Here is a 27,622-nt window from a genome sequence, read left to right on the forward strand (position 1 = left end):
TAGCGTCCACATTTCAATTGCTACCTAAACCAAACTTTGCACACATAATTTATAAATAATTATCTACTGTTGTTTAAAATTCAATTTGGTCAATTCTAAGAAAAGTTATTAGCGAAACAAATTCTCGCCAGTACAACCCCCACAAACTGCAGCAACAAGTTCGCTCTTCTTCTTCCTCTTCTTGCTGCTGCTTTGGGCGCATATAACTCAGTGACGGAAGTTTACCTGGGTACAGGGTATTACACTGTCGGGCTTGCTCGACTGTAGCGTTCTCTCTTGTTATATATTCCCGTACAGCCCTTTAATTTGCCTTAATTATTCGCTTCTATAAACTGAACACGAAGGAATGTTTGCTTGTAAGATTATTTTAAAATAAGTATTTCCTTAAAGTTTCCTTAACTACTCGTAGCTATATGTTTTGCTTCATTATATTTGTACATCTGCCCCTATTCGGGGCATATTTTGAAAGTAAACAAATGAAGTGGAAGGCGATTTCTCATTGAAAATGTGAATTATTCAGAAATGGCTTACCTTGCTTTTTTACTGGCATTTTGTGGCTGTTGTTTTTTTGGTGGCGTATCAGCGTCGTTTTGCTTTTTTATATATATATATATATATTGTATAGCTATATCTTTATATTATGTATGCATATATGTGTGTATATATTTCTTGAGTATTATGTCTCGGTGTAATCGCATATGTTGAATATCCGCTCGAGTTTCCTGAATTTATTCAGTGGGACGCGACGCGCGACAATTTTCAAATATTTCTTTCTGTGTTTCGTGAGTTTCTCTCTGCTTTTTATTCTTATTTAAATATGTTTATTTCTATTTATATTTATGTATTTTAGTTGTTGTTGTTGTTGTTGTTACTGTCTTATTGTTAGTTTTAATGCACAAGTGTTTTGTTTTTATATAAATTTTAAATGGATTATACGAGTACATTTGCGCTTCAGTTTTTCGGCAGTTTTCGTTACGGGTTTTACATTTGTTTGTTCTTTAATTATTTATTTATTATTATTTTGTTGTTTTGCTTTCCTTTTGTTTTTGTTTTTGTTTTTGTTGCACACTTTTTGCCTGATGAGCTCTTAAACGCTATGATTGGCCTAAAGCAGTTGCCTGGATCTGTGTCAGTGTCGGGTTGAATGCGCTCGCGAGCACATTTTCTGAACAATTTCAATTGATTTGATTGTATGTAGTATGTATATTTATTTATATTTACACTAGAATTTTCATATGTTTGCCGTACGACACATCTAAAAAATAGAAGAATAGAAGAAATTTTTAGACCACTTAGTGTCCTTAAGCAGTTGCCAACAAACACCAACAAAGAGAGTCCAAAGTCAAGAATTTGCAACAAAAATGTAAATTCAATTCACAATTGCGATCAAATAAAAGATTTTATGTTGACTAAACAACTTTGTTCTAATTTGTTAAACCATGATTAATTCTCAAAATTATAAAAGAATGTAAAGTAGCTTATTTCTGTCGAATATCTAACTATACTATATATCTGTACTAATATTTGTGCCGCTTGTTGTGTGAAATAAAACGTATCCAGCTTTTCCTTTAAGTATTAGATAATTGATAGGATTGCCCAAGACTATGAAAAGATGAAAAGATGTGTGATCGAAAACATGTTGTATCTAATATTTTTCAACATAAATTAATCGGTTGTTTCGTCTGGGTATCGAATTACCGTAAACTTCTCTTGCAAATCAGAAGTTCTATATAATTTGGAATGAAAAAACTGTAATGTTTGTTATAAATTTAAAGTGGATCTGTTAAATCATTCCAATCATACTCTTCTCAATCAAAGCTTACGAGTACTTAGCGAATCAAAGAAAAGTGGAGAAATGGCAATTATACAGCATTCATTTTAATTTTAAGCTAATATTAAACGGCAGACTCGATATAAAGCACATTGGTATTATTATTCGTGTATGGAACCGTTTAGGAAAGTGTATTGCTGTTCTTTCTGATGACCCTACCTTTAAACAACTTTCAACCCAAGGATCCAACAATTGTTTCTTCGAATTAGAAATACTTAATAATAATTTTGCTTGCAAAGAAAACTCTCCTTGGCTGCTGTTTTCTTGAAACAAATTTATCACTCTTCTATAAAGCTGGCTTTGATTAAAATATGGCAGCTAAGTATTTCTAAGTATTCTTGGGAACTTTTGCACTTCTTCTAAAAATGTTGTTTATTAATTATATCGATATTAAGAAAGTGTTACTATAATTCGTAAATGTACTTTTGTCTACGTATAACACGAATGGTACTTTGAGGATGAAATAATTTTACTTCTGGCTCTGACTTAAAACAAATTTAACTCATTTTAATCAATGATAATAATTCGATAATCTTAGATGGCATTGTAAAAGTAATGCTGCCGAATTAAGACTTGAGAAAGTTAAAGCTTTTTCTATTTGAAAAATTTGTTAATTTTTCTAGATAAAATTATTATATTTCCTTATAAAATTATTTTAACAGAACACAAATTAAGGACATTTTAATCAAATTTTCAAAAGACATTTTAAAAGTAGTTTTTCTAGATAAAATGATTATATTTCTTAATGAAATTAATAGTCTGAGCACAAATTTGAGACATTTTCATCAAATCTTCATAGATTAATCAATTATTCAATGGCATTATAACAGTAATACTGACGAACTAAGTCTCGAGAATGTTGAAGCTTTTTCAATTTGAAAAGTTGGTTTATTTTCAAGATAAAATGATTATATTTCTTAATGAAATTAATAGCCTGAGCACAAATTTAAGACATTTTCATCAAATCTTCATAGTTTTAAATGGCATTACAACAGTAATACTGTCGAACTAAGTCTCGAGAATGTTGAAACTTTTTCAATTTAAATAGTTGGTTTATTTTTTTATGATAAAATGATTATACTTCCTAATGAAATGAATAGTCTGAACGCAAATTTAAGACATTTTAATCTAATCTTCATAGATTAATCAAATCTTCAATGGCATTATAACAGTAATACTGTCGAAGTAAGTCTCAAAAATGTTGTAACTTATTAAGTTAATAAAGTTGGTTTATTTTTACGATAAAAGGATTATATTTCCTAATGAAATGAAAAGTCTGAACGCAAATTTAAGACATTTTAATCAAATCCACATAGTCTTAAATGATCGGCAACTACTGTAGAAGGTAGGAGAGGTGGGAAAGCAGTCTTAATTACGGTTTATGTTGACGAATGCTCGTAAAAAGTAAACGTACGTTCATCGATTTGAATTGAAATTTGCATTTTTGCCATGTTCAAGGATTTGCTTTGGGGACACTAGTATATTGTTAGTGTTGGTTGTTTGTTGTTGTTTATTGCTGTTGTTGTTGTTGTTGGTTGTTGGTTGTTTCAGTGCCGGTCAATGTCGTTGCACGAGGAGGAGATTTCTTGTTGCTCGCCAGCCATTGTTTGGCTGTCAAAAGTGCAAAGTTACATGACAGTTTCTGGCATTACGCATACGACATGTGTGGCCACACTTTTGTACCCTGTGCGCCAGATTATGCAGCTGCTGTCCAATAAACGGACGCTATCTGAATTACTTTTTCATAAAACACGCACACACACACATGTATAGTATATATGTGTGTGAATGTGCAAATACGTGTGTGTGTTTGTGGAAGATATATTGTTTAGTTTAGTGTCGTTTATTTGCGATTCGCACGCGTATTTTATTACTCGCATTGTATAATCAATTTGTCTGCACACTTTTATATTTGCTTCAACTTTTCAATTCAGTTGCATTTCATCACAATTTCTGTGCACAGACACGTACATACATGTATGTATATTTTGAAAATTGTTGCTTTTCATTTTTATTATTTTTTGCAAAATGTCTATTTCTTCGTCCTCCCTGTGTGCGACCAAAACCGATAGTTGTTGTTGTTGCTGCTGCTGCTGTTTTTCATTTATTCATTTATTATTGTTATTGCTTTTTGGCCGAATTTCGCACGTCCACTTAATATTTCACAAACACACAAACAAACACACCAAAAAAAATACATCAAAAAATATATAGAAATGAAAAATCACAAATACCGCAGAGAAAATCTACAAGAACTTGTTTTATTTTTATGCACAGCCAAATATTTGCTATTGTTGTTTTTTTGGGTGTGTGTGATTATTCATTTTATATTGAAATTGTGTTTTGGAAAATGTATCCAATTAATTGTTGTAGGCTCGAGCTTTCAAAAACAATGTAAGTCCGGAGAAGAGGAGTTGGCGGGGAAAGTATAAAATATAACCAAATAAAATGTTACTTTTTTCCTTTTATTTTTTGTTCAAATACCTCTTAGCGCGGCGCCAGCACAACAACTGACTGAATGACTGACTGAGTGAATGACTGACTGGCCGAGTCAGCGACCAAATGAGCGAGCAACTGCCTGTCTCACTGACTGCTGCTGCCGCTGCTGCTGGGCCCACCATTTCACGAGCGGCACGAGGCTTCGAGAGCTCGGCCGGCTGTTGGTCTTGCTCTCGTGTGTGTGCTTGTGTGTGTGTGTGTGTGTGTGTGTGTGTGCGCTAGAGATGGGTGAGTGGCGTGTTTATTTTTGGTATCTGAAGACCGTCTTTCTGTTCATATATTTCTCGTGCACTTCAACGATGCCACACAATATTATTGATAGATTAAGAAAAAACAACTCTTTTAAGAGCTTTTAAAATTAAATCTGAGAGCAGGACTTTACAGCCTTTATAATTACTCAACAACGATTGATGGCCAATGTACATTTGGCTTGAAAAGAATGGCTAGAAAATGATGGCCGCCGTCGGTTATCGAAGATAATGGCTAGCAACACAACTAAAAGTAAGTAGATAATGGCTGGAAAATCTTCTACAAATGACTGGATAAGTCGCTAGAGAATCAGCTCTAAATAGCAAGAAAGTCCACTAAAAAAAGCTAGAAAACTAACTAAAAATGGTTACACATCGAGCTAAAAATGGGTAGAATGTGCCAGAGAATGGTTACAAAACAGCAATAAATAGATAGAAAATGGCTTTTAAAAGCAAAAAAATCGCACTGTAGTCAAAAAAAAAATTTTTTTTTTAATTCTTAAGTGGATTGAGTTTTATTTTTATTTCTCCTATAATATTAATCATGAGTAAGCAAATGTGTTGACTTTTATGATTGGAATTTTGTAAAGTACTATGAAAAGGGCCGATGAGTTGTGTTTTTTTTAGACACAACATTTGAAATAAAGTCTCCTGCAAGATAGAATAAGAGTCAATCATTTTCTGGTAGTACCAAACCGATTGTTCCTATGGTAGGTACATATATAATATAATGGGCCGATTTTGATGTAACTTCATATTATAATGAGACACTATTCAGAACTCTTAGCAGCCGAATTTTCTTAAGACAACACAATTTTCTGTATTAAGATTGATTTCTGCACCGATCGTTCCAATGGCAGCTATATGATAAAATGCACCGATCTTGATGAAACTTTACAATTTTTTAAGACTTAAACTTATAATTCCAAAAGAGATATCTTTTGAAGCTAAACGTGTTTTCTATTAATAGTGATTTTTACACCAATCGTTCCATTGACAGCTGCATAAGCTTTTGAGGCTATATACTTATATGTTTTATAATAAACTTGCCCAGCATATGGATTAGACAAGCCTACAATTTTCGAACGATTTTGACCATTGCTTTACCTCAAAAACTATATTCGAATAAACTTGAGATGCGCTCTAAATGTTTCACTTCAATACACTTCCCATTTTAGAAGACAAGAAAACAATCTCTTTCTTTAGTTTAATAATCGATTTCTTTAAAATGTTTTAATTCGGACTTTTTTTTAGGAATTTTATAATCGGTTCTATTTCCATTGCCGAATTTAATCCAATTGGATTCGCTTTGGCAAAAAGGTAATATTTTCACAAATTCCTTGAATTTATATTTTCTAGAACGATTTAACACTTCAATACACTTCCTATTTTCGAAGAAAAGAAAACTATCTTTAGTTTAATAATGTTTTAATTCTGACATATTTTAGGAATTTTGTAATCAATTCTATTTCCATTGCCGAAAAAGTAATATTTTCACAAATTCCTTGAATGTATCAAATTCAGTTCAAGTTATAAAGTGCTAGAAAGAATTACTCAGTTCTCAATGCCGATCAATGTAAGGATAATCTATGAAAATAAATTACAGAAATATAAAAATAAACTGTACGGCTTTTAAGAAAATAGCATTTAATTGTGAAGATAATTTTAGATCAGAAAGCAATCATACACAACGAAATGGAAATCGTATAAAAGAAATCTACTAGACTCTATGAACTTGATCAGTGTTTGGTAATATAGCGATTTTTGTTGCTGTATCTAGTCATGAACGACTAAAGAGCTGGGCCTTTTAGCTCAGAAGGGTGTGTCCCCTTCTAAATGTCTTGTTTAGATTGTTTGAGCGTCTCAGAACTCTATGAATTTGTTTACGATCTACAATGCTATATCTAGTCCTCGAAGAAGGACAATGAATGATTTAAGCTCAGTCCCTTGATAAGCAAATGAATTGGGATCATTTGGGTGTCATTTGAGAAGGGTATGGCGGGTATCGATAAACGTTAGGCTCTATTCACTTTTTTTTGTCACGCGCCCAGCTCTAGTGCGTGACTGGGCTGTCGTGGTCTTGGTGGCCTCTAGCTCAGCCGCAGCCTGCTCAGTTGATGAAAGCGACCGCGTGCAAGTTGGACTAATGTTTTTGGCGTCGTCGTTGTTACCGCCACTGCCACCGACGCCGCCACTGCCACCGCCTGTGGCTTTGCCTTCAGCGTTGGCTTAAATGGCAATACGAGTATGTATTTGTACTCGAAATATTATGCATTGATTTCGGTAAGCGCTCTTGATTGATGACAACAATGATGCTTATTACTTAAAAAATGCTGCCGAGCATGGCCAGCAGGAGGAATACTCGCAGCTAGAGAGGCGGACAGCATAAGGGAATGGGAGAGAGAGCGACGAGAAGCACAGTGAGCACAGAGTGAACTGATTGAGAAGTGAGAAGGCGCACGTGGAAACGCGCGTCAACAATGGCAACAATAATAACAACAACAACAAAAACAACGACGACGTTGGCGATGCCGATGCCGACATGCCCGTACCCGTCCCCGTCCCCGTCTCCGTACCCATCCCCTTTGGCCGTTGATGTTGACGATGACAGCAGGTTCAATCACCTTTTGGCATTACATGCCGCTTATTACTATTATTATCCTGCCATTTGACTATTAAGGCTGCCCGAGCTGCCTGGCGCTTGACTGACGTGCGACTGACATGGCGGCCGAAAGGCCTTACTTCTCCTCACATATATAAGTATTTACATGCTTGGTGAATGTGTGTGAGTGTGTATGTGTGTGTGTGTGTGTGCGTGTGTTTGTGTGTGTTTGTATGGCGCCACTGACCCTGCTGCTCACATTTTTTGTTGCGCCTGCCTGTCTGTCTGTATATATGTGTTTTCGTTGGTAGAAATGTCTCTGTGTGTATGTGTGTGTGTGTGTGTGAGTGTGTGTGTGTGTTTGCGTTAAATGTAGCGTAAAAACTTAGCATGGCAGTCATGCCACAATGTTTTCTTGTTGTTGTTGCTGTTGCTACTGCTTTCGCTGTGCGTATTAAATTTGTTTTCCTTTCATTTCACTTAGCCGAACGCTTTCTGTGTAATTTTGTAGTCTTGTTCACACACACACACACACACACACACACACAAGCACTCGGATACACAGCTGCACACACACACACACACACACACACATGCGTATGATTGATATTTTCGTCTGCAACTTCTGTGTTGCCTATTTTTAGGCTGACTGCTACACATACGCGCCGTAGATACATACAAGTACATACTACTTGTTTGTACACACACATATGTATGTATGTGTGCATGTATATGTATGCATGTATGTATGTATGCAATTGCGCCATAAGTGTTTATATGTGTTGCTGAGCATAAATTTGATTATACGGCTTATGTAACCGGACAATAGCTTGAACCAGCTCCAAACAATTGTGCGAACGATTAGGAAGCCAATGAGTGACAAATATTGATTTGATATTAAATGCGTTTCAATTAAAATTAAAATGGGATGAAAACTAATCAATTACTACAACATATTTCAAAGAAAACAAACTGCATTTGATTATCAAAATATGCATCTAAATGTTTGCTAAGAACTTGTATGTTGTGTCGCCCAAATGGGCAGAAATTGTCGTTTATTTAGGATTTTGGACAAATCGATGAGTATTTAGAAATGACTTAATGCTGAATTTATATTCAAATGAACCAGAAAAAGTTTACTTTGGTTAACGAATTTTGCTAAAGCATTTCTTTCCATTTTATTATTTATTTGCCATTTTATGGCTCGGATTGTCAAAAAATGCATCTAAATATTTGTTAAGAACTTGTGGTTTATTCAAGAATTTTACAAATCGATGAGCATTTAGAAATGATTTAAAACTTAATTTAAATTAAAATAAAGGAGAAATAAGTCTACAAATGTATTCAATTTTTTTTGAATATTTCCCTATTTGTTTGCCATTTGATGGCTCCGCATCAAACTTATTCATTAAAAATTAAATCCAAAGCATTGACACATACATATGTATGTACAACTTTCGTCAAGCAAGCGGTGTTTCTCTCAGAATGGAGTTCCGCATCGAGGAAGCTCTGATAAAGGAGAAGTGCGTCTATATATTGCGTGACCTCTTGATACTATTTACAAGTATGTGTGTATTTAAACACAAATGTATGCCAGTTATTTGAAGTTGTCAGTTATCGGCAAGATAATGACCCAAAGCAAAAGTTGAATGGCCATCGAACAGTTTACTCAGCATTTTTGGAATGACATTGCGGCACAAAATATTACGAATTTGAATATGTTAGTTGAACAAATAGAGGAACTTGTCAAAAGGTGTTGCAGCGCTCTGTTAAAAGAGTAATTTATAACTCTTGAATATTTCATTCTTTTCTTTAGAGTTTAATGTTTCTGAAGTTTAAACAAAAAACATTTGAAGCTATTGACTTTAACTCAATCATGTTATTTTTTAAGCTTTTATGTTTTACATTTACATTTCAAATTATATAAACAAACTAAAAAAAATGAAGATACTTGTAGAAACAATCAACACATTTGTTTTCAATTAGCTGCTATGCATACATTCGTGCATCCGTATTGAATGGGGGAATCACTTATTTCTTTGCACAAATGAGAGTTTGAAAGAAGGGGACTTATGCATGCTTGGGATGTTCATTAATGAAACATATTGGGGCTTATTTGCTTAACATTTTCAAACTTTTAACAAAGCATAAACACAAACTATTCTTTGGAATATCTGCAAAAAACAAAGGGCTTTCCTCAATCCAAAAATATTTGTTATTTTAAAGCAACAAACGGTCCACTACTGACATTAATTAATTTAAAAAATATACATATATCAATGATGTCGCCTGTATATTGATTTTAAATAGGCCCAAGAAAATTGTACGTAGCAATTACTATTTTAAAAAAATGGTCTTGTCCACCACAAAGAATTAAGTAGCCTTTAAAAATAACCTAATGAGACTTATTTATAGCATTTAGGGGATACCCTTAACTAGCAATGCGAGACTAATAAAATCCTTCGATTATTAGAGGCAACTCCCAATTACTGGGATCGATAACTGCTTTAATAATCTGATTACGCATTCGAGCTCCATTCTACTTGCTTGATATACACATGTACATATGTATGTATGTGCATAGTGTGAAAGGACACTGGCGAGGACATATGCCTATATACCTACAAGTATACCAGAATAGAATAGAATGCCATGTTTCTATGCGATGTATTCAATGTAAATGGCCTATCCATGTAAATGCTGCTAACAAAGTTTCGCTTCGACTAAGCTGCACTTCAAGGTGCATTTTGATTGCGAAGGCGCACAAAAGTATGCTATGCAACAGTCAGGATAAAAGGCTGAATGTGGCATTTCGATTTTTATTCTCTTTGTGCTTGTGGTTTCTATTTCACAGCAATTTTTAGTTTTAGTCTGTTCAAAAAAATCAGAGAAGAAAAAACAAGTGAAGTGCGCCGTGCCGCCGCGTCTGACCTTGACATGTCGCACAGCGTGGCAAGTGCGACGACTGTGTGTTAATGCGCCAGTGGGTTGGTCGATCACCAACAAAGCCGACGCCTATTGGGTCGGCACACGGTAGCGGTGGTGCTAGAGGCAAATGAGAGAGCTGGGGCGGCCGCTTAATGCTGGCTTGCTATGCCAATTAGAATTACAATTTGACAGATACCAATTGGCTTGGCTGCCGAGTTAAAAGCGAGCCACACACGCATACAAATAAATGTATGTACATTGTATGTATGTATATGGGGGAAGTGCAGGTGGGAAAAAAAACAAGGAGAAGCAGAAACAGAAGCAGGACGAAAACAACAACGCTTGCATGTATGCTTGCGGGTGTGTGTGTGTGTGTGTGTGAAAATTAATTATTTAACCCATGTTCAACGTACAAGCCATAAAAACGTAATTACATATGTATGTATGTATGTATGTATATATGTATGTACTAGTCGCATGTGAGTGTGTCATGTGCCGTTAAAATTTCGGCAGACAGACAGACAGACAGGCATGAAAATGTGTCTCTGGGTGCTCGTTTGTATGCATGTATTGGTATTACATATTTATAGATTAGCCAAACAAAACAAAAAAAAAAGCAACTAACCAACTAGAAAAAAATGTTTGCTTTAACATAAAGAGGCAACGAGGCCGAAAGCTTGCTGCCAAAATATTAATACGAAAATAATTTTTTTCTTTTTGGCAACACGCTTTTTGCGGCGGCAACTCTCAAACATAACAGCAAAGCCGCTGCCAAAGCTCTCTCGCACACACAACACACACACACACTAAGAGAGGGAGAGAGCGAGAGAGAGAGCGAGAGTGCGACATATACACACATACGTAAGCACATTTACACACCGACACGGACACGTGTGCGAAATAGCATTTACATTAACGCATCAGCAGCAAACACGCTGCTTTGGTCTCCTCTCTCGTTTGGTCCTCCACGCCAACTCACTCACTCACACACAGACACTCAGAGGGCTGCTGCTCATTATACCCTTCAAGGAAAACTGTGAGAGTACATTGTATTTGATGTATAAGATTGTAACACCCATAAGCAATTAGGTACTATAGTTACAGTTTCTTCAGCGAAAGCCATCATATGATCATGAACTTGAAGTAATAGTTATTGTTCGCATTTTAATCGCAATCATTTATTCGAAATTAAGAACAGGTTGATTTGAATTGCATCGCTATTAATTTCTCGTACAACCTAGCAGTTAAAACTTTGCAAAAATCGTTTATCTCTTTTAAAATTTGAAAGTAAAATACAAATAAATTAGAATTATTTGCATTCCACTCACGTAATGATAAAACTTGAAAAACCAAAACAGCTAGCACTTTTGATTGAGTATAATTTGATCGAAATCGGAAACGACAGCCGGCTCGAATATCTATAGAGGTTTTTTATGCTAAGCAGTTTTGTTTATGAAGATACTATTGGGAACAAATTGCACATCAGATGGTGTTGCATCACTCATAGTTATGGATGAAAAACATAATTTTCTCCTTAAAAAAAAACATAGATAGTACGAAAATGTTGGGTGTTATTTTTCGTTGTTATTAGCCACAGTGTAGGGTATAAAAAGCTTCGGCGCAAACGAACATAACTTCTAAGCTCGTTGTTGTTGATTTTCTGCTCGCATGTAATTTAAAATTCCATTATTTTTGGCCGCACATTAAGTGCTCTGCTTTTGTCATTATTATTATTTGTGTGTCATTACATTTGTGTGCGCGCGCTGTTGTTTATTTTTGGCCGCACCAGAGAATATTTTTAATTTCACTTAAAAAAAAAGAACAAGCGAAAAAAAAACCTTATATTCCCACACTATGCTCGCAACCTTTACGAGTCTGTGTGGATGCTGTGACTGCCACTTTACATATCATTTATTTGATTTTCTGCCTGCTACTGTTTTCCATAGCCAGGTTTCTTATGTTATATACATACGTATATATAGATGTATGTATGTGTGTATGTATGTATGTGTGTGTGTGTCTGCATATGTATATGTAAGTAGACCGCACTCATCTCTATTTCCGTTACAACTACAAAAACGACATCCCTTATTAAAAAAAAAGGCATGTAAAAACACAAAACAGTCACACACACATACACACAAATGCAGCGCGAAAAAAACGCTTACTTGCACTTGTATTTGTATCTCTAAGTATCCTGGCGCGAGCGAGCGAGCGAGCGAGCGAGCTGGCGAACACAAAAAACTAAAAATGTACGCACGGCGACGACAACGACAGAGGGCGCTTATTAAGGTGAACAACTTTTTATGCTCATGTCGTTCATTCAAAAATATAATTAAAGTCTTACTATAATTAATAAAGAATTAAAGCACGTTGGATATATTACGGTTTTCCCAAGTGGACTCGGATGTTGCTCTCTTATGAGCAAGCTCGTTACTTGCTTGGCTGCTGCTGCTACTGCTGGCTGTGTTTTCTGTTCCAACTACACGCACATAGCTGCGCACGGGACATGCGCAGAGCAAAGCGATAAACACAGGCAAGCAACACAGCAACTGCGGCACACGAATCAAAAAACCTAGTATACGTTAAATAATTTTTCAAAAAATTGATAAGACGATTTTTGTTTGAAACGGTCATTTCATATTATTTCACCTCCTCGTCGTGCCTTGTTGTTCGAAAGCGCACCGGTATTACAAACTAGACTTGTGAAATTATCGATGGCTCTATCGATATATATGAATTTTTTTTAGTGTGCTATCAATGGCTTTTCACTCTATTCTGTACACGCAGCGGGTAGGGGATATTTGCCAAATATGTCATTTGTACTTGGTGTTGCCGGCAATGAAAGCCTCTAAAATTCCAATACCACGGTTTCTTTCGGCTTTGACTGAGTAAACAAGATTGGTCAGCAACGCTAGCATCAAAATAGGCGAACTTAACAACAAAGTTCGTCGGCATGCTTGTTTATTTACAAAAATGATTATAATTCCTATTTATCTAAAACAACTAAAAATATCATTTTAACACATTACTGTCGTTCTATCAAATTGACTTTGTTCTCATACATGTACATACACAATTTAATTAATTCAAAAATTTGAGCGTTACTATCGATAGCATTGAGTTTGTTCTGAAAAATATCGGATATCGCCACTATCCATTAAGCAGGCCCAAGCCAACACTTGTACGCTATCGATATATTGCACGTGCAGATATCGTCAGCGCTGAAACAGCTGTTGCGCCCATTCAAAGAAACGTGACAACGATTTATAAACCTATGTGAGGGTCGAAGTAATAATAATGGCCAGGAAACGTAAAATACCAGCGAGAAAGCACCATGGTGTGCGAGATCCGCTCAAGCAGCTTGAGGCTAAAGAGCACAAGTAAGTGGGACGTGTGGAAATCAACTGAATGCTAACTTATTTATTGTGGCCCACACAGACTGGCTGGTGTAACAAACAATCCGCCCACAGCAAAGGACGAGCAGCGCGTCTCCTACAAATTCAAGCAGTTTAAAAAATTGGCCGACGAAGCCAAGGCAGGCAAAAAATTAAAGCGTATCCTGGTTGGACAGGAGGACAAGGGAAGTTCAGAAAAAAATAATGGAACAGCAAGAACCCAAACCCATCGAAATATCAAACAGTTTAGAGGTGAGGCCGATGAGGATTATCTGAAACGTGTAAATCGTATTACAAGCGCATCGGTGCGTGAGGCACAATATGAAGCTAAATATGGTGTTAGTGTCATACGGAATCCAAAGACTGGCGAGATAACGATACAAAAGCGTCCCAAAAATGAGATCGATGAGCTGCTCAAAAAGAAGCAAAAGGAGCAACGGCTGGCCAAAAATGGTCGCAGAAAGAAGACGACAGAAGTCAAGGGTACCATGGATGCTAAGACAAGCAAGGAGTTAATCAAACGTGCCTTCAAGGAAGCTGACCAGGAAGATGATTCAGACGAAGAGCTGGTAAATGCATGCATGCTGAAAATCCAACACCCCATTTTGTTGCATCTTCAACTCTTTTGCCGTTTTAGAATGCCACATCTTTGGAATACAAACGCGATACCTTCAAATTTGGAGAAATTGTTCATGCACCCCCTTCACTGACAACGCTGCCACGCAAGGCTGCCAAAAATGAGACTGTTCCACGACCAGGACGCAAGTCCAATTTGCTGCTCAAATCGCTTCTGGACACAACGCAGCCAGTCCAACCAAAGCCCAATTCACACAAGCAAACAGTCACCAAAGCGGTGGCGCCCACAAAAGCGCAGATGAAGGGAAAGCGCAAAGAATTGCCCGCTGCCACGCGTTCTATGCTCGAGGTGGAACGCAGCAAGATGGTCGAACTGTATCGGACGCTAAAAAAGACGCGAGAACTGCAGCGACAGCAATAAAGTCAGCTAATACTCTTCCAATTTCCTACTCATTGCGCTGGGCGGCACCTTCAACTGCATTAACCAGGTACTCCCGTGAAGTGTATATAAAGAGATTTGTCTACTGCATAGGAGTAGGCAGTTTAGTAACCAGTGTTAATTGATGCATTTCTATGTAGACAAATGTTTCCATGCAAACTAAAATGCTCTTAACTAAAAAGAATAAGCCGCACAAGGAGTGGATCTTTTTTTTTTTGCATACTTAATTTTTTATATAATAGCGTAAACCTTTGAAAACAATACAATATAGTACATAATTTACATGTTGCTTGTTTTGAGTGTTTCTGTGTTTGTTTTTGGATTGGTAGCGCCTTCAATAGTTGAGCCAGCATTGGAGAGCTTCAGAATGGGATGAACTGACTGGGGAAAGATGTAGATGTAGTTTTTGTCGTCTAGGAGTGTATGGGGGGGTCCACAGGTGGCTTGCGCTTATGACAAAGCGCGCGCGCACATCAACAAAACGTGAAAAATAAAAATGTTGCCGTCTCACATGATAATTCGTAACATAGTTTTTCAAACAGTAACATGGTTTGCTCAGTCGCAGCACCTCTACATGCCGCCCGAGCTCTGTTTCTGCAACATCTGGGCGAAACGCTGCGTTATCAGCAACGAGGTATCAATGAAGCGATCCACGCAATTGCTCAGACACGTTTCTGTGGCATGATCCAATTTAGTGCTTGGCTTGCCAATGCACTTCTCCCAGCAAATCTCATTGAATTCATGTATCTGTAAATGTTTCACATTTATATGCATATTTCTGTTATGAATGTATGATTGACCGGTCTTTGGTCTGCTTACACTTACCTGTGCATTGACCTGTGCCTTCTGTTTCTCAATCATCAGGAACTCCTGCAGTTCCTTTTCGTTTCCGGACAAATTCTCGTAGTCAGACATTTCTGGTGTGTGTTATTAGTAAATTGTGTCGAGTTTTCAGTGATTAATTTGCGAAATAAAAGCTATTGTAACACAATACTTAAATTGCTCAATTTTTTTGTAGTTGTCGTTCCTCTCAACTGATTTGAGGTTATATAAAGACTGTGACAGAAAAAGAGAAGTTACTTTGTAAGTGTTGAGTAATAACAACATGTCCAGGGCTGCAATCAAGTCAACAAAAAAGTCGACAAGAGGCAGGTGCCTACAATATTGAAAACTTATTTTAAAAAGTGAAGAATACGCCACTTTTAAAGTGATAGCATTTTCAAATGTTGCCCGAAAATTTCAGTGTTTTCTATAATGGCTTCTCGATGTGTTTTTAAAACGGACGAGTCAATTTTTTTCAATTGGAGTCAATTGATCGAACCGTCGCGCCAACATTTAAATCTTTTTGGAATGTACCTTTTTTGATTGACGTATTTTTAGCTTACGTGCACCAGGGTGCGAGTGTTTATTAAGTATACATATAATTTTAAATTTACCATTTTACAAAACCATATCGATAAATTACTGATACTGTTAACAAATACTTTGTCGATATGTTGCGACTGACCGTATTGCGTGAAAGAGAAAAATGGCCGCAATATTAGACTGACCCTGCGTAGAACATAAACTACCAGCAAAACAATAGTAATAGTATACGCCACAGTTGCGGTGTCTGTGTTCTAATAAAAACAGCAAACTTCACTGGTCCATTGTGCAAACGGTAAAAAGTGTTTGGTACATGCGCATATACACACAACCAACGCAGCAACAATAAGCCAACATATTTAGCAAAAAGGTGTGGGAAAGTAAGAGGCCGTCAAAGCAATAAACCCCAACAATGTGTAAGTAGCTTAGTTGTTGCTGCTGTGCTGTTGGTGAAGTCCAATAAAGACGCGGGCAGGGGCAGCGGCGATGAAACTGCAGTAATAATACAAAGAATGCGTGCACGCATATAAGAAACTGCATATAAACAAAAGTTGAAAAAAGAAGAAACATAAAAAAATACCAACGGCGACAAAGGCGAAGATAAAAACACAAAGTGAGCCAAAAATAGGCAAAATATTAAACAAGTTTGTTTGGCTGCAACGCAATAAAAAAAAGAAGGAAAAAAGAAAACATCGTACGGCAACAAAAAGTAAGGAGATCACGGCGGAGACATAAACATACGTACATATGTATGTGTATACATACATGCGTATGCATATTACTATTTACAATTTACATGTAGTGTGAGGGAATGCTGACGCTGCAGCTTTTAAATTTACAAACATTAATTCCGGGGAGAGGTCGCCGCCGGAGTATGGACGACAGGGGCAACAACAGCGAGAACGGTGCCAGTGATGGATTGATCAATGTCTATAACTATCATGATAAGAGCTTCTTCAAGTTCCGGACCGACGAAGATCTATACTGCGAGAAAATATGTATATTGATTTGTAAAACCCTCAAAATTCTACCGACGGCTCAGCTGCTTTTCGGCATATGCGAGCATGAGGCAACTGGCAAGCAGAAGGCGACCGAAACCGCAACAACTCCATACAAATGGCTGCTGCCCGATGCTAAGCTGAGTCCAGGTGTGCGGTACTACTTTCGGATGCGGTTTAAGGTACCGGAGCTGGATCGGCAACTGGAGCTGATCGATGTGCATAGTCATGACTATTTATACTATCAGATGCTTCACGATGTTCTCGAGGAGCACATCGAGGATATGCGGTATCCGAATCACAAGAACAAGACCATGGGCCTGGCCGCAATGAGTCTGCGTGTCGATATGCTGGAGAAGGGACGATCCCAGCATGAAATCGAACGAGAATACAAAAAATATCTGACCGAGAGCGTTAAATCCCAACACTTTTGGTTTGTCCGCCATCCGGTGATCAAAACATTTCGTAAATTGGTCGACGGAAAGCCGACAGTAGCCGATTACAAATGGCATTATATACACGAGATCTATAATGTGGCGCCCAATTATATGACCGAAGTATACAAGGCCAAGGTCGACTATTTACCCAACGAACAGTCGGCTGTGGTGGGCGGTGGTGGTATCGCGGTCGGCGACAGCATCTCCAATTTAAGCAATACCCTAACAGTAGCCTCCAACGTCACCCTCACCACCAACCTCACAAACGGGGGACGCAGCAACACAAGTGCTGGGAGCTCAAGACAATCGCGCAGACACGGTTCTTATAACAGCAGTCTGACATCAGCAGGCGCGGACAACAAAATACCCGTCTATGTGAAGCTATCGACCCACGACTCACCCGAACCGGGACTTAAGGTTGCGCGAGTCACATCCGATGCAACATTACAGGTAACTGAAGATTCCTTTTTAATCGTAAGTTACAACAACTTGAAATTGGAAAAAAAATGCAAAAAAAATAAAACAAAACTGATAAATTTCCAATAGGTGTGAATAGTAGTACCAAAAATATTTGCACTAAAATGGAGTCTGAAAGCATTTTCAAAGACACCTTTTCCTAGCTTGAATTTAACATTGCTAAAGGTAATGAAGTGAAAGACCTAGTAGGCCAATTAGATCGTACATATTTGTTGCTCTGCATCGAGTTGCAGACATAAATTCCATAAATGGCAGCTGTCCCATTGCTGCTTATGGCACGCTTCCTTAAACGTCCGTTTGCTAGCTTCCGAATGCGGCAAAGGCACTCACTCTTGTTTGTTTTTGTTGTTGTTGCTGTGTTACTTTTTTTTTTTTCATATCAACCACCAAGCTGTTTAGGAATGTTGGAGATAAACGGCTGGCTTGCTAAATGGCGGATTTCAACAAATAAATACATGCATGTACATACATACATATGAGTATGTATACTGATATATTTTGGGGCAATCGCCTCTTGTGCATCCGAGTTCTTAGCTCTTAAAGACGCGTAATTTTCAATCTAAAAGTACCTCTTTGTATGAAAGACCACCCAATGATTCAGTTAATAATAATGTGTCATTTGCATTATCAGTGAGGAAATAGTTGCTTTCTCTGTTAAAAGTTCGGCTCCACACAGAAGGCGAACATAAAAGGAAACCGGATTGATAAAATACATATATAATCTTAATGTGGGTCACTTTTATAGTATACGTAAACATGCATATATCGGTTCCAGTTAAGTCGAACTGGAAATATTATTATTTATGTTATATTTATAGAGTTTGCGTTTTAAGTGGGGGATTACCCGCATAATTTTGCTGTCAGGCTCTTGGCTTGCGAAATTCCTTTAGCGATTAAAGCCGTTCAAGAGAGCTATTCTACATTTAGTAGGCATGGCTTTAACTAGCTGATCGCTATTTAAACCATGAGTCTATATACGCTCGATTACTGCCTGCCCGTAACTTGTAATTTTTAAGTTCTCGGTAAACATACTTGTACATACATATGTACATACATATGGTCATGATGATCAGTGATCGAATCAAGACATATGTATATTATATTACCTTAAACGGTTTCATATCAGTCTATTGCGAAATGATAATGTTTGCTGTCCCACCACCTGCCAGAAATATCACGATCAGCCTAAAGTGATTGCACTGTTTGGATGATGATATTTGATCGCTAATCAATAATCAAACTCCTTTGTTTACACGCATGCATGAGGAAAGTTGTAGAACAACGACATCAGTAACTTGAGCATTCCATCTGTTTATTTATTGATGGTGTTTTAAACAAGTTAACATAAACAATGCCGCATGCCCGCAAAATAAACAAACAAACAAACAATCAGACTACAACAATGTCAGCCACACAATAATAATAATTGGTAACTGGAGGGGGGGGCGGAGGTGTTGGCTGTTAATTGGCAATCGAGATTCGTGATATTTCAGTGCCTTTTAAGAAGTACATCATTTGTAATGTCGATTTAGCCATCCTTGACAGTTTGAATTCTTTGTACCCCTCATACAAATGTATAAATATTTATTAGTAAGCATTAGAATTGCTTTCCAAATCTTTCATTCCTCACGTACGACACGAGCCGCTTTATTGAAGTGTAATGCGATAGTTCTTCAATGCCTGTAGTTTGTTTCCATTACAAAAAATCATATACTCATATATTTCCCGAATATGCAATATCAAAACGCCAAAATCTAAAAACAAAACCAACATGTATGAGCGGGAAAAAATACAATTCGTTTCGTTTCTTATTTTGAATGCGTCTGAGCAAAATACTTAAATACATTTAAATAGCGTCCGGTTTAAAAAAAAAGAAAAAGTATGGAAAAACCATATTTTAGATTTAGACAACATGGCGACCTTTGATTAATGGGTCGCGCTTTAATAACCTTCGACAGTTTAAACGAATTAGCCAGCTGTGCTTATCTGTAATATATAATATATATATAAATATTTCAGTGGATGTCTGTTGCTGTTGTCGAGGACATATTCACATTGTACCAGGAGGAGGACAATGTTGTGAGAATGGAAATCGTTGGACTGCCAAAGGGCTATCGCTTGCATTTCAATTCCCAGAAAGATACAAAATCGTTTCTATCCTATATAAGCATTTACATAAGGTAAGTAATATCATTATACTATAACTGCATCCATATCTAAATATCATTTCATTTGTAGATTGACCGTGAGATGGATGCAGAATACTTGTCCAACTTACACGACTCCTTCGCTGGAGGAGCTGCTACGCCTCAATTGCCATGGGCCCATCGGTGCCAGCTACTCGTTCATGAAGCTCCATGATAGGGGCAACAAATGCGGAAGTTTCATTGTCAGGCAATGCGATCTTGATTATTCAACCTACTATATCGACATAAATACAAGGGTGTAAGTATGACTAAAATCAGATTCAAAATACAACAGCTCTCTCTCTTTCTTCGATGATAAAAAAAGAAGCGCAATCAATCGTCTTATTGTTGAATATAAAGCAAAAAAAAAATTATTAAATTATAGAAAAAAAAAGTAGGATTCGTATTATGTCCACAATGGTGTAGAGATTTCGATAATGTGTACAACCTTTGGTTCAAACGAGAGAGTCTGTTGACTTTGTCTGACCAAAGCTTTAGCTAAACAAACAAGTTCGATTCGTGTTACATCCTTCTAACTATTCATAAACTTATTCTTTCACGTAAGACAACCAATTTTAGGGCTAACTTTAAAAATAACGTTAGAAATCAGCTAAGATGAGCGAATATAATTGCATATAGAGAACAAAAATTATATTTTCTTCTAATGCGGTGTACTTGTTGTCTGTTATTTGCAGAGTGGCTCGTACAAATCATCACGAGCGCTGTCAAACAGAAACGTTCAAGATCACACGTAGTGACAATAAGTGGCATCTAGTCACTAAGGAGAAGCCGGATCCGGCCTTTGATCAGCTAACCGATATAGCCAATTACATTCATGCCGAGAGCGAAACACGAACTCTGATACACCCATCCACCTATGACAAGCCGCCATTGCTGTTGCTGTGCCTGCCCAAAAATCTGAAAGCCAAAAAGACTAACATGGTGCTGAGCGAAACGGAATTGCAGCGACGAAATCCGCAAATATTTAATCCGTTAACCGATTTACTGGTTTTCGTAGGTAAATACAAATAGTAGCGCTAATTGGAAATACTTGGTCGTCATCAAAATTGCAATTTATATTTCATTTCTTGTCGTTTATTATCATTTCAGGTACAATTGGGTTGACTGGCGAGAAGAATGTGTACACAATGCGGGGGGAATGGATACAACAGGGCTCCTTTAAGGACGTGCCTGTCACGCTCAAATTTGTGCATGATGCCTCAAAGATAAATGAGTTCTTCGATCTGTCGTCCATCTGGACATCAATACTGTCGCCGCAGTTCGTTAAGCTCTATGGCATTACGGTCTCAAGGCCCTACACAATGGTCATGGAGTACTCTGAACATGGACAGTTGAACAGGTTCCTCAAGAACCATAGCGATGTCAGTCTATCCTGTCTGCTGGAACTGATGCGCGGTCTGGTGGGTGGCATACACTATCTAAAGGATCATAGGATTATACACAGCTATATACGTTGCGCCAATATGTTTGTCACCAAATATGATCCAAAATCGAATGAGCTAGTGGCCAAGATTGGCGACCCCGGCTTCCCGCGTCCCTACACACAATCAGAGTGAGTTATAACACAAAACAAAACTTATTCAAACTGGATCTGATTTATTTTATTTTGTTTAATACCACAGCTTGGCCTGGATACCCTCAAACTATTATAGGAATCTGGAATTGGCGAAGAAAGACCACAGCACACAGTTTTGGGCGTTCGCGACCACTGTCTGGGAGATATTTGCGCGAGGTAATAGCTCGCTAGAGCGTCTAACTCAAGAGGATCTGATCAAAAACAAAGTCACGTACGCGAACATACTGAAATCTCATGATCACAGTATATGTCCGCCAGAAATAGAGTTAATCATCATGGATGGGTGGAACGAGGATCCAGATAAGCGTTTCAATCACCTCAATATTTACATACGCTTGAATGTCATTAAGAATAGAATCGAAAGGCCCGACTATGAAAGCCCAGACGCAGAAGTCGTGCTTTGTAAGTATAGCCAACAAATAATAAAAATAAAACAGGAAACCCCCGCATAACAATACCCATAATCTTTTTTCCCTCAGCTGACACAAACTCACAAGGGAGCCGCGACGACGACAATAACGATAATGACAATGATGAGAACAACGAGAGCGCACAGACCGTTGGCCATAATCCGATGATGCTTATGGAAAGAGGCCCTATATTCCCATTCAATTGTGACTTCATCTGCACCCGAGTTCTATTGGTAGAGGATGGCAAGGTTATCTATCAGGAGAAGGATGTTATTGGCGAGGGACACTACGGGTGTGTCTATCGCGGAAAACTAGAGCTCAATGACCCGAGTTGCGGCAGCAAATTGGTGGCTATCAAAAAACTAAAAACCGTGAAGGTTGCCAACGACTTTGATCGCGAAATCAGCATTATGAGTAGACTGAATCATCCGAATGTCGTCAATATCCGGTATTGGGACGAAAAGTCTCTCAGCATTATCATGGACTATTACGAGCTGGGCTCGTTTTCCGTTTATTTAAAATCGCGCAAGCCGAATCCAGCCGATCGGATTCTTCTCCGCTATGCGCTCGACATTGCCAAGGTAGCTTTCTTTTCGTAATAATTGTAAAGAAATTATTTATATTTTTTGTTAATATCATTTAATATGCTTGAACATTTTCCAGGGCATGAACTATTTGGCCGAGAAAAACGTAATACATCGCGATCTTGCGGCACGTAATATTCTAGTTGATCACGACAAGGTGAAAATTTCAGACTTCGGCTTAGCCCAGATAGCCAACTCGGATGGCTATTATATAGCCATGAACGAACGCGAAATACCCATAAAATGGTGAGCACGAATTGGTTTTAATCCAACCAGTTAGTTTCATTAATTTATGTTTGATTTCCAGGTACTCACCGGAGGCCATCGAAACTAACAAATTCTCGTTGTATTCGGACGTCTGGAGCTATGGTGTGACGCTAATTGAAATCTTCTCTCGCGGCGAAGTACCAGTGCTAGATAAAGATAAACAGGATCCTACAAAGGATGAATTTTTGAATAGTTTAAAGGAGGGTAGACGGTAAGTTGTTGTATGCTAGTTTCTAAACAGGGGTCATCATGAAATTGTTCGCCTGTCCGTATGAACGTCGAATTCTTTAAAACCATAACAGCTAGCGTCATCACACGTGGCATTTAGACTAGTCTTATTCATATGCCGACCAAGTTTAATTCAAACCTTTATATTACGGCCTAACTATTTAGACATCTGCCATAGGAAGGCTCCGGTAAAAAATCACTACAACTTTTAAATTTAACATAAAAACGTAACTAAAGTTTGTGATTATAAATTGTACATAATGCGCCACTATATTCTAAATTATCATAAAAAGGATTTGTGAAACAAAGTTTCATTTTAATTAAGATTTCTTTTCTTTTTGGAGTGAAATTTATTAAAAAACATCGTACTTTGATTTGCCATATGAGAAATGAGTTTTTTGGGCTTTATTATTATTAATATTATCATATTTTTTGTTTCAGCTTTCCGCAGCCGGAAGATTGTCCAATGTTTGTGTACAGGGATCTGATGTTACCCTGTTGGAATGCCATACCCAAAGAGAGACCCAAGTTCAGTGAGCTCGTTAAACGCTTACAACAGGAAATTGGACAGACTGTAAGCATTGCTGCAGCACAACAGCAACAACAACAACAACAGCTTCAGGCGAATCACTTGCCAAACCATCAGCCAAACCATCAAATGAACCATCAAGCGAATCATCAAGTGAACCATCGACCGAACCATCAGCAGCAGCAGCTACAAGCACCGCCAACGCTACACAGAACATCAATCATTAATGCCGACTGACACAAGGATGAGGATGACGAGGAGCGCTACACAAATGAAACTGTTGAGGACATACAGCTAACAACATCGAAGTCCAATTAGTCCTATACCGTTTTAACTCTTGAGCTTTACACACCCAGCATGATGAACGTTGCTTTGCGTTGTTTTTTAGTTTTTTTAATTCACTTTATGTTGTTTTATTTTTAATTAAAAACTAGACTTTTATCTTATAGTCAAAATGACGCACCTGCCTTAGAGCAATGAAAGTTTCAAATCAATCTTTTTAAAAATCTGTAACACATTTGCACGACTATATATACAATAAGAATAACAGAAATCGAGACAAAAACAACAACAACAAAATAACATCAAACCTAGGTGTTCATTTAAGTTAAACTTCTTAGCTTTAAGCTGCGCACGCCTTGTTACTTTAAAGAGAATTCTCATTTTTATTTTGTTATGAAAGAGGAAAGAAACTTAGACGGAAGTGAGTGAAAGAGGAAGAAACATCACCACACCACCACCACTTTCTTACCCTATTTTGTTAAATATTGTTCAATTTGGTTTATTTTTTTAAATGTAACTACCATGTAAATAGAGAATTAAATTAGGATTATGTAGTTTGTATGCATGAAAGTTTTTGAGTTTTATAAATGTACGTACATATAAATGTAATGTGAAAACAAATTAATATCACAAAAATTAAAAGCAAAGAGTAGCTATATACATACGAGTATACAGATGTATATACTATATGTATGTAGTTATATATTTTTTCTCTGCATAAGAATGTAACTTGAACTTATTTTTAGTGAACCACCATGTGCACATATAAATATAAACCATATATTTTTAAAAGCTGAACTATACTTTTAATATGTCAAAAGCCGATATATACATATATACATATACATGTATAAAAATATAGATATATTTATATGTGTATGCAAACACACACATATTTCGTTAATATGTAAGACTTCAAATACGTGTATACATACATATGTGGAGAATGAAAGGAAAACAAACAAAACAAATGTAGAACAGCAACGACATAAATAAAAGATAACTTGTTTTCATAATATTATATACTTACATACATATAAACCTATTTAAATTAATTTTATTTCAGTCTATTTGCCGTTAAATATTTACACGTATACATAATTATTATTATATTCAAGGATAGGAAGATATTTAAATAGTCAATTGGGATTTTATAAAAGCGCCATGTTTGTCTGTATGTACATATATGTACATAAATGTAAATGCATGAACAAATATAGAGATCGATTTATGTACGATAATTTGTATATGTATGGATCTGTCTGAATGTGTGTGTATTATCGATGTTTACATACGCTAGCATTTTTACACGGATATGTATATGCAAATCGGCACTAATATCGTCTAACTGTTGATTATGTGCGTTTATACATCGTGTTTTAAACTAATTATTACATAGTATAAACAATAACAAAAACACACCACCAATACATGTGCACAACACACACACACGCACACATGCATACAGGACTTTTACGTACACATATACATAAGTACATATACGTAGCTGATGTGCGTGCGCGCCAGGCTTTGCTAATTGTACTGCAACAACAACAATGTTGATCCTCAAGTTTTAATTTACACAATACAAGCCTTTACTCACACATACATACATACATATATACAAATGTATATTTTTTGCTGATCGATTTAAACTGTTGTGAAAATAAATGTGAAGTTTTAAATTAAACTTTGTGCTGTCTATTTTTACGTGTTGCGCCAAAGAGAGAGAAAGAAATAGAAAACCACGTATGAAAACAAAAGAGAGGTGAAAGATTCAATACAGTTTCACAGTTTCTATTTGTTTTCTCTTTTCCACACTGAGGCATCAGCATCGGTATCAGCAATTTAGAAATCGAAGACCACGGATGTAAAAAATCAGTCTACTAGTATGCCCGCGAACTGCTTGACACTGCTTATATATTCCGCACTACACATACACATGTATGTACATATGTAGGTATATTTATGCTAACAACTAATAATCACAATCGTTTAACCAATACAACAAATGAACGCAGCTGTAAAAAACGCTTATCATGTTTGGAGCACGAGGAGATGCACAGGATCTTGCGTCAACAAGCTGAACACGGACAAATTGATATAGACGATGCATTACAGAAAACAAAGATGGACAATGTCTTGTTGGATTCTTCCCTTATGGCGCCCTTGATTAAGAGCCAACGATATGAAAGAGATTTTCGGTCATCTGAATCAGGTCATTCAGGGTAACAAGAATATGAATCCGATTATTCAGGTAAGTCGAAAACAATGTCAATACCCAAGCTGAGAAGATCGATGAGATACAGAAACTTATAAAAGACATGCTTGTTTAAAATTGAGTATTTATAGACCAAGTTAAATAAAATGTCCTTTCAAAAGTTACTTAAAACTTATTTATAGATTTCTCGTGATAACATACATACTTTCTTAGTTATAGTCGTTTACATATATTTTATTTCTAATCACTTATCATGCGTAAGACATGCTTAAATATTTGACTCTAATTGCCATTGAATATGTATGTATGTATATTATGTTTAAAATAGTTATTTACAATTATTTTCTACGAACTTTATACACTTGAGGAGCTGTTTAAGACATATTCTAATGCCTTGTTTAACTCATATTAATCAGAAATTCAGCAAATACTCATTTTCTGTTTTTGGAAATGGAGAAACAGACGTTTAAGTGACTTTTTATATTAATGTGCAGCTCACATTAATATTTTTCAGCGCTAGTTTGGATTGGGTTAATCATGTTAGGTTGTTTTCGAGTCTAACAATGATACGTCCTCCAATGACGAGAATGAGACTGTCGACATAGTTTAGATCTGCGTCTATATATGTATGTACATGTTTATAAAAAATAGCGGCATGAAAGGCATCCCGTCATTTCAGACTGTACTTGGGAGTCTCCATTCCTCCCGATGTGAGTATTTCCTAATCTCAGAAGAGCTGCCATGAATGCATTGTGTTGGCATTTCGTTTAGCCGTATGCTAGGAGCCCTCTGCATTCTTTTTCTTCTGCAAGGTCTCCATAACGCCTGCAAAGTTGGCCGTCTTCTTTTTGGCCGACTTTGGGGTCGATGTCTGGCTGCGTACTCGCATTTGTGTGGGCGCCACATCATCGCTGAAGTCGAAGTCGTTTGCTTTTTGAGGTCTGCAATGGGTTGAGGATTAAGAGGACTAGTATTTCTTCTTTTCCATTGGACACTTACTCTGGCTCAACAGCATCGGCGGCTAATTCCTGCTCCTTACTATTGCCCGCACTCAAATCGGGTGAAGGTGGTCGCCGGCCAGGGGATTGCCACTGCAGTTCGGGTATGTTGCCAGCCTCAAGCAGTAGGTAATAGCTCTCCAATTCTTCGATATTAGCCACTGATTTGTCGGATGCTGCCGAGGGTTCTACTTCCGTGGACATAATGCCGCTTATTTTATTTCTTTTTTTGTGTTCTTTGTTTTCCTTTTCTTTTACAACGCTGCCTGTGATCGGACAGTATCGATAAAGGAACGCAATGGTATCGAAAGGGCATGGTATACGATGTTTATGTTAAGACATAGTGTTGCCACACTAAAAATGTATATGCACTGTACACTGGGGCTGAGAATTATTAAATGTACATATGTATGTGTGCGTACTGTATATGTATGGCGCGCTGTTTAAAATCGAATATAAGTCGTTCTTTTTGCATATTAACGGCGGTCAGATGGAAATGAAACTGCAAGAAGGAATAAAGTG

General features: G+C 37.1%; 5 protein-coding genes across 12 annotated transcripts in view; 2 read left to right on the plus strand and 3 right to left on the minus strand.

The window, feature by feature from the left end:
* LOC115628705 (disks large 1 tumor suppressor protein) overlaps positions 1 to 618 on the minus strand; it is an 81,435-nt gene extending 80,817 nt beyond the window's left edge. For 3 of the 8 annotated variants that reach the window (XM_030524891.1, XM_030524890.1, XM_030524889.1), the window contains exon 1: positions 532 to 615. In XM_030524891.1, the coding sequence (XP_030380751.1) occupies positions 532 to 550 (19 nt within the window). In that variant the 5' untranslated portion in view covers positions 551 to 615. Of the gene's footprint in view, positions 1 to 531 lie in introns of all 8 variants that reach the window. The other 5 variants (XM_030524899.1, XM_030524896.1, XM_030524892.1 and 2 more) reach the window with 3 other exon arrangements.
* A 12,725-nt stretch (positions 619 to 13,343) lies between these two features.
* LOC115628666 (coiled-coil domain-containing protein 137) lies at positions 13,344 to 14,805 on the plus strand. Its single transcript, XM_030524836.1, has 3 exons — positions 13,344 to 13,491; positions 13,550 to 14,075; positions 14,144 to 14,805. Exons 1-3 carry the CDS (start codon positions 13,409 to 13,411, stop codon positions 14,501 to 14,503), a joined length of 969 nt encoding a protein of 322 aa, XP_030380696.1. The 5' UTR covers positions 13,344 to 13,408; the 3' UTR covers positions 14,504 to 14,805.
* On the minus strand, positions 14,726 to 17,845 carry LOC115628668 (mitochondrial import inner membrane translocase subunit Tim8). The gene is made up of 3 exons (XM_030524837.1): positions 17,722 to 17,845; positions 15,347 to 15,577; positions 14,726 to 15,268 (listed from the first exon to the last, which is right to left on the minus strand). The coding sequence occupies exons 2-3, from the start codon at positions 15,434 to 15,436 to the stop codon at positions 15,092 to 15,094; spliced, it is 267 nt and encodes an 88-aa protein (XP_030380697.1). The 5' UTR covers positions 15,437 to 15,577; positions 17,722 to 17,845; the 3' UTR covers positions 14,726 to 15,091.
* LOC115628665 (tyrosine-protein kinase hopscotch) lies at positions 16,115 to 24,642 on the plus strand. The gene is made up of 10 exons (XM_030524835.1): positions 16,115 to 17,771; positions 19,818 to 19,978; positions 20,037 to 20,243; positions 20,680 to 21,002; positions 21,095 to 21,557; positions 21,628 to 21,983; positions 22,061 to 22,572; positions 22,655 to 22,821; positions 22,883 to 23,053; positions 23,512 to 24,642. Exons 1-10 carry the CDS (start codon positions 16,698 to 16,700, stop codon positions 23,834 to 23,836), a joined length of 3,759 nt encoding a protein of 1,252 aa, XP_030380695.1. The 5' UTR covers positions 16,115 to 16,697; the 3' UTR covers positions 23,837 to 24,642.
* A 1,801-nt stretch (positions 24,643 to 26,443) lies between these two features.
* LOC115628735 lies at positions 26,444 to 27,360 on the minus strand. The gene is made up of 2 exons (XM_030524938.1): positions 27,102 to 27,360; positions 26,444 to 27,043 (listed from the first exon to the last, which is right to left on the minus strand). Exons 1-2 carry the CDS (start codon positions 27,302 to 27,304, stop codon positions 26,881 to 26,883), a joined length of 366 nt encoding a protein of 121 aa, XP_030380798.1. The 5' UTR covers positions 27,305 to 27,360; the 3' UTR covers positions 26,444 to 26,880.
* Between the last annotated feature and the right edge of the window lie 262 nt (positions 27,361 to 27,622).

Source organism: Scaptodrosophila lebanonensis, unplaced genomic scaffold (assembly GCF_003285725.1).
Source record: "Scaptodrosophila lebanonensis strain 11010-0011.00,11010-0021.00 unplaced genomic scaffold, SlebRS2 tig00000123-arrow-arrow-pilon, whole genome shotgun sequence".
Lineage (NCBI taxonomy): Eukaryota > Metazoa > Arthropoda > Insecta > Diptera > Drosophilidae > Scaptodrosophila > Scaptodrosophila lebanonensis.